This window comes from Mytilus californianus, unplaced genomic scaffold (genome assembly GCF_021869535.1).
Source record: "Mytilus californianus isolate M0D057914Y unplaced genomic scaffold, xbMytCali1.0.p SCAF_7, whole genome shotgun sequence".
NCBI classification, from domain to species: domain Eukaryota; kingdom Metazoa; phylum Mollusca; class Bivalvia; order Mytilida; family Mytilidae; genus Mytilus; species Mytilus californianus.
In genome coordinates this window covers 15,211,782-15,230,512 of record NW_026262723.1, presented here as the reverse complement: position 1 = coordinate 15,230,512, position 18,731 = coordinate 15,211,782, and the positions used below count along the sequence as shown (strand labels likewise).

The 18,731-nt window shown below is 31.4% G+C and overlaps 2 protein-coding genes across 4 annotated transcripts in view; one reads left to right on the top strand and one right to left on the bottom strand.

The window, feature by feature from the left end:
* LOC127707968 (formin-like protein 1) overlaps positions 1–9,193 on the top strand; it is a 38,357-nt gene extending 29,164 nt beyond the window's left edge. For all 3 annotated transcript variants that reach the window (XM_052212737.1, XM_052212738.1, XM_052212735.1), the window contains 10 exons: positions 448–583; positions 1,096–1,223; positions 1,929–1,997; positions 2,624–2,710; positions 3,490–3,558; positions 4,456–4,527; positions 5,003–5,129; positions 5,947–6,044; positions 6,368–6,532; positions 8,140–9,193. In XM_052212737.1, the coding sequence (XP_052068697.1) occupies positions 448–583; positions 1,096–1,223; positions 1,929–1,997; positions 2,624–2,710; positions 3,490–3,558; positions 4,456–4,527; positions 5,003–5,129; positions 5,947–6,044; positions 6,368–6,532; positions 8,140–8,766 (1,578 nt within the window). In that variant the 3' untranslated portion in view covers positions 8,767–9,193. The remainder of the gene's footprint in view (positions 1–447; positions 584–1,095; positions 1,224–1,928; positions 1,998–2,623; positions 2,711–3,489; positions 3,559–4,455; positions 4,528–5,002; positions 5,130–5,946; positions 6,045–6,367; positions 6,533–8,139) is intronic.
* A 928-nt stretch (positions 9,194–10,121) lies between these two features.
* LOC127708240 (monocarboxylate transporter 12-like) lies at positions 10,122–14,300 on the bottom strand. Its single transcript, XM_052213085.1, has 3 exons — positions 14,207–14,300; positions 10,818–11,738; positions 10,122–10,457 (listed from the first exon to the last, which is right to left on the bottom strand). Exons 1-3 carry the CDS (start codon positions 14,298–14,300, stop codon positions 10,189–10,191), a joined length of 1,284 nt encoding a protein of 427 aa, XP_052069045.1. The 3' UTR covers positions 10,122–10,188.
* Positions 14,301–18,731: the final 4,431 nt, after the last annotated feature.

Sequence of the window (18,731 nt, the reverse complement as noted above, 5' to 3'; positions counted from 1 at the left end):
TTTTTTTTGTCTGAAGTAACTGAGCATTTGTTTTATTTGATGGTCTAAAACCATATATAACACATCTCATTTGGCTTAATTTAAGAAAGAGAATTACATAGTAATTTAAGGTGGTACATAACACTACAGGGAGATAACTCTGTAAAAATCAGCTGAACATTTTAATCACGTTCTATTGTTAAGGAAATATTAAGCTTCATAATGACCAAAATTAGTGTTTGTCAAACTGCTATATATCCAATGAAATTTTTCCGATAAAGTGTGTGGTTCAAGTTTTTTTGAATTTTTATATTTTTGTCAAAGGGTCACAGTAAATATTTTGTCAAAATTTTATAAAAATTAAACGAGCCAAATTACTTTTAGTCAAGGTGTTTGGTACCCCCTTAAAGCTTTGAAATACTGGTTTGTAGATTTAATGAAAACAGTAATTTGTTTAATATTTTATAGACATTGAATTCCGAAAATAGTGACCCGAAACATGACTATAACCAAAACATTGAACCGAGAACTGAAGGTGGAGAACGGAACAAAACTAACAGTGGAAAAATAACTTTTATTGAGAAGACTAGAGCAGACAGATTTTGTAAGTGGTTTTTAGAGAATTTTTATTAGAATCTAAAAGAGAGAGGAGATGAACACAATAGTGAAAAAAATGTCTTAAAAAAATTAAATGGACAAATAAATTACAACATTTTCACAAAATCAATATCATACATTTTTCGATCCATTTAAAAAAAAAATTTTTTTAAATGCATTCGTACTTGTATGATACTCGCATACCATTTGTCTAGAATTTGTTACCACAGTTACTGGTATTCCGGTCTAGAATTTGTTACCACCGTTACTGATATTCCGGTCTAGAATTTGTTACCACCGTTACTGGTATTCCGGTCTAGAATTTGTTACCATCGTTACTGGTATTCCAAGCATAACCTCGTGTTTCGTTAGTTTGATTACCGAGTCAATTGTTCAAATGTTAGAGTGTAATTCAGACAACTGATACCATCCATTTTTATTTAATGATTGTTTTAAACATGTGTCTTTGTCTAACATGAATGTTATATTTAATTTTTTTTCTATTTTCCTTAATTATAGCGCAAATACAAAAAGAAATAGGATTGCCACCAGAGATAATTGTGGAATGTGTACAGTCGTATGATATAGAGGACATAGCAACCGAAAATGTCCAGGCATTATTTGAACTTTTGCCAACTGAAAACGAGGTAACTCCTAAATTTTCTGTGTTTTTAAAGTACAAGATACTGAAGAGAAAATGAAACAGTTGAAAAGCTTAAATTAGTCCGTCAACATTAAACATTTTTTACTCTTGAAGCTACAAAATTGCAGTTAAAAGACAAAATTTGTCCACAGCATTCACTAAATTAAGATCATTGGAACTGGTCTTGAAATATGGATAACAGAGAATAAAGATACTCCAGCTATGCAAAAAAAAAAGATTTTTTAAAAATATAACCTAACTTGACTAGAAAATTGAAAAGCAACTCTTGTTGAGCAATGAATTGTCTTATCAATATCTGTATTAATTAGTATATGATAGAACTTATATTATTTTCTTACGTGCAGGCTCGCTTTTATATGCCTTCTCAATAGAGTTGGGTGGTATGCTGTTATCTACATTTTTGCTTTTTTGTCAGCAACTTTGATCCAAAGATTTGTGATACACATGTATGACAGAATGCTGCATTGGATTACCATATCGTGCGACATGTTTGCAGAACCTTCTATGTTCAACTATTTGTTTTTCGAAAACTTGTATCTTTAAAGTTGTTATGCATATGTATTTATTTCGTTGCACTTAGATAGAAAAGGATATTGGATGGAGATCTGATTAATGAGCAATAACATCTTTTTCCCGAGTAACAAATTTATCTTATACAAAAAACTACGAAAGAAATTTCTTTTTCTAGATGAGAAATATTTTAACCCTTGAATGCGATTTAGAAAATCTTGGAGAAGCAGAACAGTTTCTTGTACAGGTTAGTTAATTATGACAGTATGTGCTAGAAAAAAATAAACTACAAAAACAAATAAAAAATATTTCCACCAGAGACCATTGGTCATGGATATCAGCAACTAAAGGTCGACGTAAAGCCTTCTAAACCCATACTATATGAAACGACTGGATTAACATTCTTTTACAACAGTAGCACAGACAACATGTTGTGCCTTTATAACTTTCAAATATTTAATTTCATAACATGTTGCAGTTTTTAGTCATGTTAGTGTTTTAGTTTGTGTTTTGTGTACTGTTGTTTGTTTTAAGGTCCTTTTCTATTTTTTGATATGGCGTTGTCAGTTTGTGTTCAACTTATGTGTTTGAAAGTCTCTTTGGGTATCTTTCGCTTCTTTTTTAAACCAAGTCAATCAACACACATGAAGAACAAACTTTTGTCATTTTAATATTTGTGTTGAAATTTAAAAACAATTATGTTATCCTTATTTTTTTATCTTTTACGATAAAAAAAAACAAACAAAACATTGTGAGGCAAACATTAGACGTATAACTGTATATAGATGTCTAAATCTGTAAATGAAAGAAATGGAAGATAAGTGTTCAGTGTAAAAAATAAAACAATTGTTCACATAAGTTAATGTTTGATAGATGATGGCTGTGGAACGCTTAGAAGAAAAGCTAAATATCATGCAATTTGTGGACCAATATCAGAAAACAGTTGATAGAAAGTATCAGGTAAGAAAAGCATTGTACTTCATGGAAGTCATGCAATCATATCACAAGTAAATCTCAAGTTAGCTTTGGCTTTATCGTAATATAAGGCCATTGTTTGTTGCTTTTTTTATTCGTTTTTTAATTGTAAATAAAATTGTAAACCTGTTGATTTAACATATTTGTTATCATCTTTTCCTTTTTTGAATTTGCGGTCGATCACAATATGAATGTATGTACGTATGTTATAAATCCCGGTAAATACTACACGAAAAACGCTTGATACTAACGTAATAGAACTTTCATTTGAATCAAAACAAAGGGGAAGAAAAAAAAAGGCTAATCAAAAAGGACCACCAAATCAATCGTTAACAGATGTTCCTGTGAACCTTGTACACCTGTAGTAGAACTGACTTAGTGGTTTTTGTTAATGTTGATACTTATTTCAGTGCAAACAACATATCTTTTAGAAAAATCCCGCATCCCTTTTTTCATATTATTCTCGTGAACATTTTGTTTGGGAACTAAAATACCTAAATCGTTTTAAAATACTAAATGCATTTGGTTATTTAAATGTATTCAACATAACATATTGAATCGGATGGCAAGTGACTTAGCACATCTTCAAGTATTATAAGCAAAAGAAAAAGAACACAACTGACTGTTCCCCAAACTTGACAGGAGTAATTCATTTCTTTCCAAAAGTGTCCAAATCAGAATTGCCATTTCATACATTGGTTTCCTAAAATACTTGTAGAACTGTTTTATCATTGTAAACGATATGCCACTTGCATATTTTACAGGAAGTTAGCCAAATAAAGGAGTGCTGCAAAACCGTTATCGAATTTAAACACTTTAAGAGTTTACTTCAGGTGAGTGTCATGTCTTTAAAGATTATTTATTATAATTTTCTAATATAATATGTACTAAAGTGGTATGATATTAACAATATTTCATCTCAAGCTGAAATACTTCAATCCCGCTTTCTACGGACATATTCGTTTGATGTGTTTGAGCTTTTTGATTTTGCCATTTGTTAAGGGAATTTCCGTTTTAGATTTTCCTTGGAGTTCGGTTTTTTTGATATTTTACACTTTTTTGGTCCTTAATGTGGGATGGGAATACAGTCTACCAATTTTATGACCTTGCGTTTCTCACCATGCACACATGCGCTGATCTGTACAGAATAGTACGCGATTTCAGAATATCGTTTTGAAAAGGTTGACCCAATTTTTACATGATTTATTTTATGCAAACAAATCTAAATCTGAAGCCATGCGTACATTTAGTCAAGAATACACCAATTTCTAATTATTAATAACAAAAAATAAATTTTAAAAGTAGAAGAGTGAGTCTGTAGTTTTACAACAGACGACAAGCTCGTCAAAAATATCAGGATTATAATTGTATACACCAGACAAGCGTTTCCTCTACAAAAGACATTGTTTGGCTTTCTTTGTTTTGTAGAAAGAGCTGTTCTGTTTAACTGCTTCGATAGTATTTTCTTATTTTTATTATTAATCTAAGGACAATGAAATTATAGCAAATGTAAACCCTTGACTTACCATTATGATTAAAATCTCAAAGAACATGCATACAACAAGCATAGATAAGAAAACTAACATTATGTTTGAACTTTAGTCATATTGTTTGATTACATTGTTCCTTAGTCAATTTAGTTTGTGTTTCTCTTTACTCTTTATTTTCACTTTTGATATGAGTAACTACACGGTTAATTATTATGCAAGTGGAACTTTCTTTTTTTTCAGATAATAAAAGATTACATGGTAGACAATTTCTACGCTACACCATTAGACTTTAAATTATCATTTTTAATAGAAGTAAGTCCAAAGAGTATACTATAGAATACAAAATATATTTCCTTTTTATTTAAACAATTATATTAAATTATATACATATTTGATATATATATTATATATGTAGTACCACCTTTCTATTGTTGAATGTCAAATAAGACATAATGAACGATTTACCATAAGACAACTGTCTTACATATGAATTAGTAGGAGGATGTTTACAGGTACTTGTCACCGTATGACCTTCAATGATAAACTAAGCCCATAAATATACATGTAAACAACAAAACCGGAACAACTAAATGATTTAATGAACACTTTTTTTTCAAGCATAATTGATTATGTTAGTTCAGTTTGATTTATTTGAATAATATCTAAGTTTTCAACAGTCTAATATATTATATCCCGTTTAATAAAACCAACGTCAATCTTTATTTTAAATGGAAAAGACAGGTAAAATAAAATTCAATAATAAAAACAAATGTTTGTTGTTTTACAGTTGGATTCAACATGCCTGGAACCTACTAAATGGAATATTTTGGAGACTATAGTTGAGGAAATATGTAGCACACATCCACATTTACTGCACTGGTACAAAGATATATCATTTGAGATAGACGAAAAAGGTAATAGTTGACATACACAATTACAAATTACGTTTAGTTATACATTTTAGTTCATTTCTCAATTGTCCTTCTATTCGTCATGGGAAAGTTTAACTAAGTTACAGTTGAGAGAGTATTAAGCTGTATATTAGTTGAATAGGATATTATATTGCAATAAAGTATAAAAAAAGGTTGCTAACTGACCTTCCAGAGAGAACAAAAATATGACACTGTTTGGTTAGACAGTAACATACATGTGTATATGCATGCACATTCAGTTCAGTTTCCAGGTTTATGATATTTCCCGATACTTGACTTATTTCGAATTAAACAAGGATATAAAATAAAGAGGACATATTAATTATATATATAAATAAGAAGATGTGGTATGAGTGCCAATAAGACATATGTTTGTAATTTAGCAGAATGATTGTCATCTTGGAGAAAACAGTGATATATTTCGTTATTTAGGATGTTCGCTGATCTTGTTATCATACATTCGGAATCCTTTTATCTTATGTAGTGCCATTAACAGCTTTGTCCGCTAATTACCGCATTTCTTTTCACAATTTTTTGAAATATAGGTTAAAAAGTCATTTTTGAAGATATTATAAAATCCTGCTTATTGTTTTATTTGCTTCTACTTTTTAGTTTATTTATTTATACTATCAATGTATGACATACGAAGCTTGTTATTGTGAAACAGATCAGTGAACATACTTGATTTGAATACGTGTAGTGATATATGCGGATGTATGACAGCAGTTTTATATAGTCTACACAACATTAATATAAAGGTATTTTACCTTTGCATGTTTTCCTGTGTTTCGAATTTCAGTTTCCATCAAAAGCTTTCAGCCCTTTATAGATGAAACAAAACGTGGAATCACGGCCATCGAAACGGAACAGTTAAAATGTCCATCAGAAGAACTAAGTGTATCCTTTATTTTGCATATGATCAATTAATTTATATTAGTTTTTTCAGACAGGTTAGTACGCACTTAGTGACAATAGTGTAAACAAACGATTTAAAAATAGTATTAAGCATAGCATTTATTATTTCAGAAAATAAAAGGTAGACATATATGTTTTATTTTAATTTTTAAAAAAACGTAAGCAAAAATATAATATTATTAGCAAATTATTTATATTTATGCAGTATACATGTATTTTTTCAAATAATAAATGAGACTATTTGACATATTTACATATATAATATTAAATCATGTACATCATTTCGTTCCTTAAGTTTTATTCAGAAAACTCACTATTTAGTGTGCAGCCGATTTAATTCTTTTTATGAACATTTTCAAGAAATGGACAAACTTTTTAGTGATGTTTGCGTCCTTTGCAATGAAAACAAAGAAACAATAGAACCAGCAGACCTGCTAGCAAACATAAATACGTTTGCAGCACGCTTTGAGGTATGTTTTCGGTTTTCATATTTCGGGATAAAAACATTTCTATATACATATAAATGGTGTAAGTTGTGTTAACCTAGAATCACATTTAAAAATTAGATGGTTTGTATTGTATGCGGGTTTGTCAGCTGAAGAAAAAAAACAATTTGCCAGAGCAAAAGTATTTTGAATTCAACGTTGAAATACATTCACGAAATTTCATTATTTGGTTATGTGAATATCACTTAAGAGATGTTGGTTGTCCATATGCGCAATCCGGTGTAGTAAAGTGATCCCGTTTATTCTATTTAATGCCCTTTTTTGGACAGGAGTTTTCTTGTTTTATTACATTACACATTAAAATGACAGATTTTGATTGGCTAATATGGGGGAACTATTCTACTCTCTCCCATGGCTTATAATCCATTACCTTCACAGAGACACTTGATCAGTTGTACACTTTATCAAATATGGATGGTTGTTATGTACATGACGTCATAGTTCAATAATTTTAATTTAACATTTTAAAGAAAATAAAATCAGAACACTGAATTTAATAAATCAAATAACACAGCGCTGAAAGATTGGAAAAGCAGATTGTTACCCTATGCAACCTGATAATAAAATGCTATGTAACCGGTTTGCCAGACAAAATCTGGAATTTCGGGTAGTGCGGCTGTTTGTCCAAACTGTTTTTTGTGTTAAAATACGTACCATTGAACCAATAATTTTCCTTTTAAAATCGTGTTTCTAAAATTGGGAGTCCTGTATAACCTTGACAATGCATTGATTGAAAATGTCATGAAGAAGGCAGATTAATATGTTTTTTCATTAATATCTATATAAAATTGTATATTGTGTATATATCATTAAAATATTGTATGTATATTATTCATATGTTATTATTATTTTGAGGACTCTTAGGAAGATTAGTTTTTTAACTAATGGGATTATCCTTCTAAAATAAAAATTATTTATTTATTTATTTATGTACTTGTCCTTTAGAACCGTTCGACCAACTCTCTTCAAATTTAATGTGGGTTTTTTTAATCCAAAAAGGATGTCAAAATTAATTCAAGAGTTAACACTCATGCTGTTCAAACGTTATGACGCTCAATTGCTATAACAGTGATACTAATGTACAATGTACATGTAAGAACAAGATGTAGTAGTTATAGCGAAGATCTGCTCCTAATTGCAAGAAGATATTTAATGATAAAGACGCAAAAACTTTTCAAAAAGAGAAAACTTGGTATCAAACGTTTTAATATTCGATTAATGAAAAAGGTTGAGATTGAATGATATATCTCCCTCTTCATAATATTTAGTTTGAACTACTCATATAAATTATGACAGATTATATTGATTTTCTTTGATCAATTCCATAAACGTTGTGTTCAGAGCAGCCGAGGGTATGGTTTTATCACTGTAAACTATTGAAGTATTTTGATAAGGCCTTTACTTCATTGGAGATATTGTTTTTATACTTTCATTCAAAATTATAAAAACTTTCGAATTATAATACATGTGAATCTAAAACATCACTAAATGGCTAAATCAAAACAAACAAAAACACTTGTACATGTATTTACTTTGCAATTATCAATAGCTTTTAGTTCATTTTATTACAGAATTTAGTTGAAAAATTACCTGTCAGAAAATTATCAAAGGATATTATTTTGGAGCCACTTCCTGACTACATGAGTCAACGAGAAACTGCATTTCAAAAACAAACACAGTCAAAACTGTTTTCTCAAGAAATAATAGAATCGGATTTGGACACGTTTGGACTGAACGCAACAAAGCCAATTGACGACAAGGAAAGAATTAAAAATTGGATTGTAATGACAACACCTTCACAATATGTAGATCCTTGTGTTTTCGTCGAACAAACATATTCCGCAAAAAACAAAGACGGTGAGAAGTGGTGTAAATTAAAACACCAAGACAGTGATAGCGGGGACAGTGCATTTGAAGGATCAGGTGGACGTTGTTTGAAAAAATATGTGATGACGAAAGAAGAAAGTAAACAACAGACAAGTACACCCGTGATGACATCTAATCTTACAAATGAACCGCCACCTGACTACCCAAGAAGTAACTCACCCGATCTGGTTGAGAAACAATATGATGACTTAAGTAGTGAGGTGTCACGGATCCTTCAAGAGTTTGAAGGAGATCTAAATGGTTACGAAACCCATCTATCTAGTCCTGTAAATCGCAAATTTTATACCATTAGATCTATCATTCATTTGTAAATAGGTTTTGTTCATTTTCACTAAACAAAGAAAATACTATTAATTTAGCTTTAGCGAAGAATTTTTAAGGCTGTAAAGGAACAAAATATATATAATTTATACCACTGACAAAAGTAAAAAAAATAATAGAAGAACACCTGAAATTTAACAAGAAAACAGATTGTAAGACCTATGTTCATTGTGACTATATAGAGCTATCAGCTGTTATTTTTTACTTCGTTTTGGAAATATTTGTTTATCAACTATTACATTACTTTAGGTTATTTATCATTAGCATTCCAGTTTCCTCTACGGGGGAAAACACCAGTTGTTTTTATCTGAAGTTGAAATTGTATTGATATATATATACATTATCTTGATATAATTGAGCAGTATATTACCTCATGAAAATATTATTAATTGAATGTGCAATAAATAGACATAAATTGGTATTCCTTTTTGTTCGGGAAAACATCATCGAATAGAAGAGAGAGTGGTAGCTTCAATAACTGTAATCAGGTCTTCTGCCGTCAAAGTCCAGCCGTGATTTGAAAGAAGTGTTAATAATTTTGATTCCAATGCGTTTTCCGATATTATCTGTTATTTCAAAGTTTATTCTTTTAATTTTGCTTTACGTTATTTCGTTTACTTTGACTTAACATGTGTTATGAAATAATTTGCATTGAGTAAATTACCCCATATGAATCCGTGCACGTGTCCGTCATTGTAGAATAACGTGTATACACAAACACACGAGACCAAACGTTTCGGAAGCAAAGAACATGAAATGTTTGAAAAAATCAATGCCAATAGAACCTAAACAAAATATCAAAGATGTTATACGGTAGACGTAACCTTATCTAGCTGCAACCTAAATTTTTCATAAAATCTTAATTAATTAATGTTATGTAACCGGTTGTAAAATGTTGTGTCATATCAATATCAATGACTAATCATATAATCTCATCGTAAATCCAATGGACCTATTAATATTAGCAATATCGTAGCCATATACACCAAAATGATGTGTTCTCTTTTTATGTGTTTGTCGTTGATAACGTTAACTTTACATATTTAGTTATATTTTCCCATGTTTATATTTCATGAAACTATCGTGTTAAGTTCATCCATCCCAAATTTTTTTACAGTTTAACCAGGTAGCGTTGGACAAGGAACAAAGCTCGTATGAATCTATGACACAATAGCACATATAATTTAATTATGTCAAATGAATGCTTATAGATGATGTATGCTAGTTTCTATTACAAACACATCACTGGTTTAAAAGTGTACTCTCTCAACCCAGGACTACCATATCAAAAGACAACACAACAAAATTGCACACATACATTATAATCCATGCATTGCACAAATGCCCAGTGCATAAATATAAATTCTTTTATCATTAATACGATAAATAACATTACTACGATTTGTCATATGTCAAACACTTCTTACATGTAACTTAATCATCGTTATATCTGATGATCTCTTCGTTTCATTCTTTATGTGTTCAACTACATTAATGTCATTTCCTGACTCATTTTCTACTTTGTCAGCTCTGTTTATTTCGTAATTTTTACTGTCTTTATTTAGTGTCGTACAAAGAGTACAAAAAGTCGAGAGATTGACAACAATAGAACTGATAACCATAGCAACTCCTGCAAAGTAAAATCCGGATTGATAGTCGCCAAACATGTCGGTCACAAATCCTGTAAAAGAAAAAATAGTACATAATTCGATTGAATACACATGATTTTGCCATTTGATAAGGGACTTTCCATTTTGAATTTTCCTTGGGGTTCGGTATTTTTGTTATTTTACTTTTTGAATAAATCAGTTTTATACATGTAAAAAAAGTCAAAAGTTAGTTTACCATTGCAATACTGTATCAAAGCAAGCAAATAAAAACAGCAGTAAAGACTAAAGCAATCAATACTTTGGAAGCAGGCTTTAGTCAATACTGCCGATTAATATATTTACATGATAATGATCACAATATTTGTTTAAAGCACCTGTATTGTTAAGTTCTTTCACTATAATTTGAAATAAAATGTTACAATTATAATTACCTGCCATAGGGGGGCCAACGAGGAATCCAAGACCTTGAAACAACAGAGCCAAGCCACATGAGCTTGCCAGATTCTCTACTCCAAGAAGGTCCACCAAAATAACTGGCGTCAAAACATTATAAGAGCCGGCAAATAACCCAAAAATACACGAATATATCACAAAGTGCCAATATTCGCTAGCAAATCCACAACACATGTTAGCAACACCACTAATGAAAATAGCAAACACATACAAGGTCTGTCGATTCTTCTTAAACAGCTTGACGTCACACAACACACCGAATGTTATACGTCCTACTATATCCGCTATCCCAGTTATTGACAATAAAAAGGCTGCTTCCTTTGATCTAATATTGAATTGCATTGCCAAAGCAGGTAACATGATTGATGCAGGTGAGTGACCAAGTGTTGCTAACATAACAGACATACAAAAACAAATAAAACGCTGATTTGTCAGTAATGTGTAATCTAAATAGCTTTTTAAAGGTTTGTTTTCGTTATTATTTGATTGTCGACATTTTGTGTCATTAATTGAGTTTGTTGTTGTAATTTTATTAGAACTTCCATTTACTGTCTTTTGTGGAATCCTGACTTCAGCAGCCATCGAGAAATCAGTCGATTCATCTATTGTAAATACTTTATTTGGAATTCCCGTCAAACTAGATCCTTTGAGTTTGGTATATTTGGGGACTGGACGAAATAAAGATCCACAAACACAAATGTTTAGCATAACACTGCCCATAACTAGCATTGTTCCTTGGAAACCGTATTTCCTCAAGAGAAATTCTAAAAGTGGTGCAAAGATAAACGTTCCTACTCCTGCCCCAGCCGTGGCAAGACCATTAGCCAGCGATCTTCTTTTATCAAACCATCTCCCTACCATTATAATACTTGGAATGTTTGCCATTGACTTTCCGATACCTAAATGAATGCATATGATATATGTTTATTAATTTTAATCCTGATATCTATGATGAGTTTATTTACATAAAGATCACATTTTATTGCTAAATGAACATGTTTCAAAATATAAACATATTCGAAACTTTTAAGTAACGCGGTTTATTTCAACTATGTTTAATATGAATGTTTTTATAATTTCCATGAGTAACACGACGAGTGTCAAATTTCAGGCAGGATCTGCCTACCATTTCGGAGCATCCTGAGATCATTACCACTTTCTGCTGGTGTTCGTATTGCTCAGTCTTTAGTTTTCTTTGAAGTGTTTTGTATTTCTTTTCGTCGTATATTTCAGGGTTGTTTTTTTGTTTTTTGGGGTTTTTTTTGCCATTATAATATTGTCGTTTTTTCTGTGACTTTTGATTTTTAATTATCCCTTTTGGTATTTTATTAAAAAACAATATTACATACGCCTTATTGGTATAACGAATTATTGTCATCAACCAAGATGAAAGTACTATAAGTACCACAAACATTGAAATTACCTGCTACAAGACCGTAAGTTATAAACATATACTCTATTTTAGGCATAAATCCTGTTGTAATCCAACCAATGGACGTAATCACACCACCGACTAAAGCCATTGCGCGACAGGAAAACCTTGTGCTCATCGCACTGGCAACAGGACCTGAAAAGTATTAAATGATTTGTTTACGGAGGATGTTTCTCATATACTACATGTACTTTACATAGTGATGATCGTGAGATTGATTGATTGATTGTTGGTGTTTTAACGCCACTTTTAAGCGCCACTTTTGGGCTATTTCGTGGCGGCCAGTTTTTATTGGTGGAGGAAGCCGGAGTGCCCGGAGAAAACCACCGACCTTCGATAGGAAAACTGACAATCCTAGTCAATTAAGATTGGAGTCGAGTGCACCCGCACGAGCGGGGTTCGAACTCACAACCTCAGTGTTGACTGGCTAGTGATTACAGTAGTAGAACTACTTAGACCACTTGGCCACCGAGGACCCCTGATCGTAAGACATTTTGCTTGTAAACTGTGTTTAAAAAAATCAATAACTCAAGCTAAGGTTTTGCAGAAGATTTCTATTTATCGTGTTTGTATAGAAGAGTGTAATATTTTACAATGCTAACACTTTTAGCTTCAATAAATTTCCATCGTACGGTTTTTATACATCCTTGGCTGTTGAATATTCGACTTTGCGCGTTCCTGATGAATGTAAATCTAGAAAAGCGCTTCGGGCACATGAAATTTATAACTTATTGTTTCCATTTTTGTTGCGGGGTGATGGGGGGAAACTCGTTTATACAAAATGCCTTAAACATATCATTACATGTATTGACAAATATGTCATCTTTTGAACTACGTATACAATTAATGTCTCGTTAGTGATACTCGAGGCCACAATAGTTTTTTTGAAATGACAAGACCGAATAAATACGTTAAAAAGCGTTCGAAAATTGTTAAAAGACAGTAATTCAAATAGTATACATCTAACGTTGGTTTTGGATTTTTATATATTAACATACTATTATATAAAAACAAACTGCACTATTCTTTTTATTTATACAATAAAGAAAAATAACTTACTGAAAAGTAAACCCATTGCGTTAGCCACGGAACCAACCCAAGCTGTTTTACTTGCATTCTGGTGGAATAAGTCCAACAATTCAACGTATAATACACCAAACGTAGTCACAGCACCGCCGATCAAAAGGTTCAATAACACTGCACCTTTAAATGTAATAAATGTGTATGCATAGTAAGTACACAAATTTTATGAAGATAGAACAGTTGTAAATGTTATATGATTTTGCACACAGCTTCAAATATTTCGTTATATTTACATGCTTCCTTCCTAGTTTAAATGCATAATGATTGGTTTTAAATGTATTACTGCACTCAAAAGTCATCCATTCTATTCCAGAAACGAATTGAGACGTCTTCAAAATCGTAGATCAATTTAATTAACAATTTAATATTGTATAATTCACATAGCTTCCATGTTATTTATTTATTTACATCAATACTATAATCAGATGAAATATCACCTCCTTTTAACAATTGTAAGCCTGGTATCGTCGATGAGTTTTATATATATATATGAGGGTCTGGATGGGGTCCTTCATGTTTTTATCTTTAATTTATAAGACCATTTTTCTGCATTCTTTATTTTTTTTGCAAATTATTCTCTATTCTTTATCTTTTTTGTCTATTTTTGTCTATTCTGTGATTTGTTCGCCCTTTATTCTGCACTTTTTGACCATTATTCTATATTATTTAAACCCCACCCAAACCCTCATACATTGTATATATATATATGTGCCGAATTTACACCAGTTGTAGAAACGACAATGAAGTAACGTTAATCTTAATGATATTCAGTTTGATATCACTAAAAATTATCTTTATATTATTTGAAAATATTCAACTTTTTTCAATCAATTGTATAATATGTATTCTAACCTACGAGTACAATCCATCCCCATCCTCCGTCTGGAGCTTGTGCATCTTCCTTTAAATCATTACCTTCATCCTTCTTTTCACATGACTTGGCCATACTCTGAAAGTTATAGTAATGTGTATGACTAGCTAGGTCTCGAAATATACAATATACCAGAGGGGCAAAAACGAAGTTGACCAAATGAAGACAAGATACAAAAAACCAAACAATTCCAAACAACAGTTCATAACATAAAAACAAAGAGTTAAGTAAGATAACCAACAATAACATCTGGGGAGGATTTTAGATGTTCCTAAAGAATAAGCTTGTATTGACCTGCAACGTATAATTGCGTTCATAAGTCGTATTCGGTGGTAGTCATAGACCCAACTTAAAATATTATTAATAGATCGTGTATATACATATACTAACAGCATATGTATCAACATTGCTTTGTTGTAAAGATTATTTTTAAACAGTTATTTTTATATTATTCGAATAATTGTATACCACTTAATGTGTATTTCACTTGAAATAGACAATATGGGTTTGCTCATTTTTGAAATCCGCACGATGACGTATAGGTGATAACTTCCACGTCAGTTGATCTCTGGTGGAGAGTTATCTCATTGACAATCATACCACATCTTCTTATTTAAATTAAACCTGATAACGATGGAGACTGATAAAGAAAATAAAAATGTAAGCGTGCCCTTAAAAATAGTTACTGGTTTGAACTTTTAAATTTAAAGATTTAAACGATAAACTAATAGGAAATCCCCTTAAAACATCACTCATGAATTATTCATATACGCATTTCTATGTGTGATTCAACATAAAACGCTATTTGACGTAACTGTTTTATATTGTTTATGCTTAGTAATGTATATCATACTAGAAGCATTAAACGTATCCAGGGTAAACGATTTCGTACTCCTTTTGCTTTTCATACCATACTTTTCTCGAGATGATCCTACCAAATGAGTGAAAAATGAGAATAACAAACAACATTGTTCCGGCAAGCCTACAATTACAGTCATACTGATTGATCATTCTGGTAGTGAAGAAGCGACGGGCAAAACAGTTCTCCTCTTTTAGATTTTTTGTCTTTTTCGTGGAAATAGTTGAAGGTCCATAACAATCAATATAATTGTAAGGTGTAATTGTTTCAATTTTCGCATTGTAAAAAGCTTTTTTAAGTCATCTGGCTTTTTCGGGCTTGTGTTGTCTGTGAGTACAAAATTCAGCATCTCAGTAATTTAATGCATGTTATCTCTTCTATCAATGAATGAAATTATCTAGTATCGCTAGGTTTAACGTAAGCTATCGAATTGTTATCTTGAATCTTGAATACGAAAAGTTACACGTCAAAATCTGTATGATAATGGATCCGATATTTTCTTCTAGTCAATGTTTAGGCACAATCTCTGTAAAGTTTTATTTTCGACAAGGTGAAATGGTATACATGTATATGAGTTACAATGTGAAAAAAAGAGTCAGGGTATGTATCAATGAGAGCAAACCAAACTAAACTATGAAACCACTTATCATATTACATGTATCATATTTTACACTTTGACAGTACAAAATAAAATTGAGAATGGAAATGGGGAATGTGTCAAAGAGACAACAACCCGACCATAGAGCAGACAACAGCCGAAGGCCACCAATGGGTCTTCAATGCAGCGAGAAACTCCCGCACCCGGAGGCGTCCTTCAGCTGGCCCCTAACCAAATATGTATACTAGTTCAGTGATAATGGACGTCATACTTAACTCCAAATTATACACAAGAAACTAAAATTAAAAATTATACAAGACTAACAAAGGCCAGAGGCTCCTGACTTGGGTCAGGCGCAAAAATGCGGCGGGGCTAAAGATGTTTTTGAGATCACAACCCTCCCCCTATACCTCTAGCCAATGTAGAAAAAAACAAACGTACAACAGTACGCACAGTAAAACTCAGTTTAAGAGAAGTCCGAGTCCGATGTCAGAATAGGAAACAAAAGAAAATAAACAAAATGACAATAATACATAAATAATAACAGACTACTAGCAGTTACTGACATGCCAGCTCCAGACCTCAATTAAACTCATTGAAAGATTATGTCTTCATCCTATGAATATCAGGCACAATCCTAAAAGACAACAACAAAAATGGTGTATGAATTATTACATAGTAAGTTGTTATAATCATTTATTTCATTAATAATCATTTTAAAACATATTAATTTACATTTGTGTAATTGTTTGATATTTATTTAGTATGAACAAAAGGCATATGTTACAAATATACACAATTGATTATCACAAATACATAACTTCACGTGACCCAGTCTATAACACAATTTCCCAATATAAAAATTACAAGTAAAAGTTTTGAAATAAACTTTAAAGAATGTATTCCTCTATTTGTAGCTCAAAACAGGGTGTCTTTCTTCTTAACTTCGCGAATTGAAATACTTGAAATATTTGACACTGCATTTTCTTCACGAAGTATCTGAACTTAGAATACGGCATACTGAGGTAAGGTAGATAGTTCAGAAATTTAGTTGAAATTCTTTTTGAATAAATTTCAAAATTTGATCAAATAAAAGATTATTATATTAAACTGAACTTACTGAAATATATAATAATCTGTCATTTATTTATATTATGAAGGAAATGTAATGTACCGAAACAGGGTAACATGGCATAACCATATTTGCATCACATAATTTTGAGAGAAAAAATATATATGTGTATAGATATTTATTATCCATTATTCGAACTAATATTCAAATGATACAACTTATAAACTCTAAAATATTTTCGTTCCATAACGGATTGCTAAGATTTGCAATGTCATTTGTTTAACTGTAGTGGCCTACTTTCCTTCAAGTTACTTTAATAGGTGATACACAAATTAATAATGCCTACAAGTAAATTGAAAATCATAAGCATCCCAATTTCTTATCTACATCCCACATAATTCACTTAAAATGAAAGATGAAAGATTTTTTTTATATCTAGCCAACCTTCCATAAATACAAATATTATTAATGTATGAATAATGGTCAATACAAAAAATGTCTTTTTCGTTTAAAACAACCTTTAAATATTTTTTATACAAATGTATTTAGTTGCAAGACAGACTACTTGGTCACACTTTACATTTTGTCGTTCATGTCATCTGTGTTCACGATAGGTGTAAATATCTCCTCGAGCACAACTTCTATCTCTCTGCTCTGTATGGACTGTAGGATTTTTCGCAACCATGAATCGATGCCATTTTGTCCACAGTAGAATGGAATGTCAAGGTCTTTCCGAATAAAGTTGTACATTTTCATTGTGCCTGGAATAGAAAAGTGAAATATAAAGGCCTTGATGAGGTTTACAGAATAGAGAATAATGGGGAAAAGTGCAGAATAAAAGGCGAAAAAAATTAAGAGAGAAAAAATAGGAAAAGTAAATAGAGAATAGGGAATAATGGGCAAAATACATAAAGAACAGAGAAAAATGGCCTGAAACATACTTGTTATCTGTTGTTTAGGGGATGGTTTTCACATCGGCATAGTACATACCTTATCTCCGTATGCCTTGCATTCAACAATAGACTATTCATGTGTATGTGCAATATGTAAAACTATTTTATCTCCGAGTTAGGAATATATTTTGTATAGGCTATCACAGATCTCGCTTTTAAATAAATTCATTTAAAGACAAACACGCTTTCAGACATTTTTTAAGACACTTTTAGATATAGCAGCCATTTTCTGATATGAGACAGACATATGAGTATGTGGCAGGTTTGAACTAGGTCTAGAGGCAAAATTACTCATTGTTAAAACTGAACGATGACATCCAGTCGTTTACATCCATGTCCTATATTTTCATTGATGAGTTGGCCATTTGAAGAAAAAAGTTCAACTTAGACTGGTTGATAAATAAAGTTAAAATGGTTGAAAATGATTTAATATTATATAATTTTTTACTAAAATATCACCATGATTTGTGTTCAAAAATATTTTTTAACAACTGATTTTACTTAAACATTTTATATAAATCATAGCTCGAACGACCCCTGAACCCCCACCCTCTCACCAATCAAAATGTTAAAATTTGATATCAAAAGAAAACATTATTATCTAGAATATGTGACTAACCTTTTCCCATCTGTTTGGAGGCATCCACTTTTCCATTACAAGCTGAATTGTATAAGTCAGACAATCTCTTTGATAGACGATCCTTTGCTGCAAACTGCTCTCCTACTGATCGGACATCGGTCTCCTTAGCAGTCTTCTTTTTAGATGAAAACAGCAAGTCATACCATTCTATTTTATCTAATATTGTCGCTATATCCGGGTATTTTTGTGTCAGCGTATCGATTTCTTTTAAAACGATATTCCGGATATGACGTAGATCGATGGCTTGCGCAGCCAGGAGAAGTAGATTTGCCGTCATCATTTGCAAAATTTCCACTGCCTCTGAGGTGAATCGAGCGCTGACTAAAGCCATTGAGTTGATTGACTGGTTATGTGTTTCTGCACTTAATACATGATTACTCATAG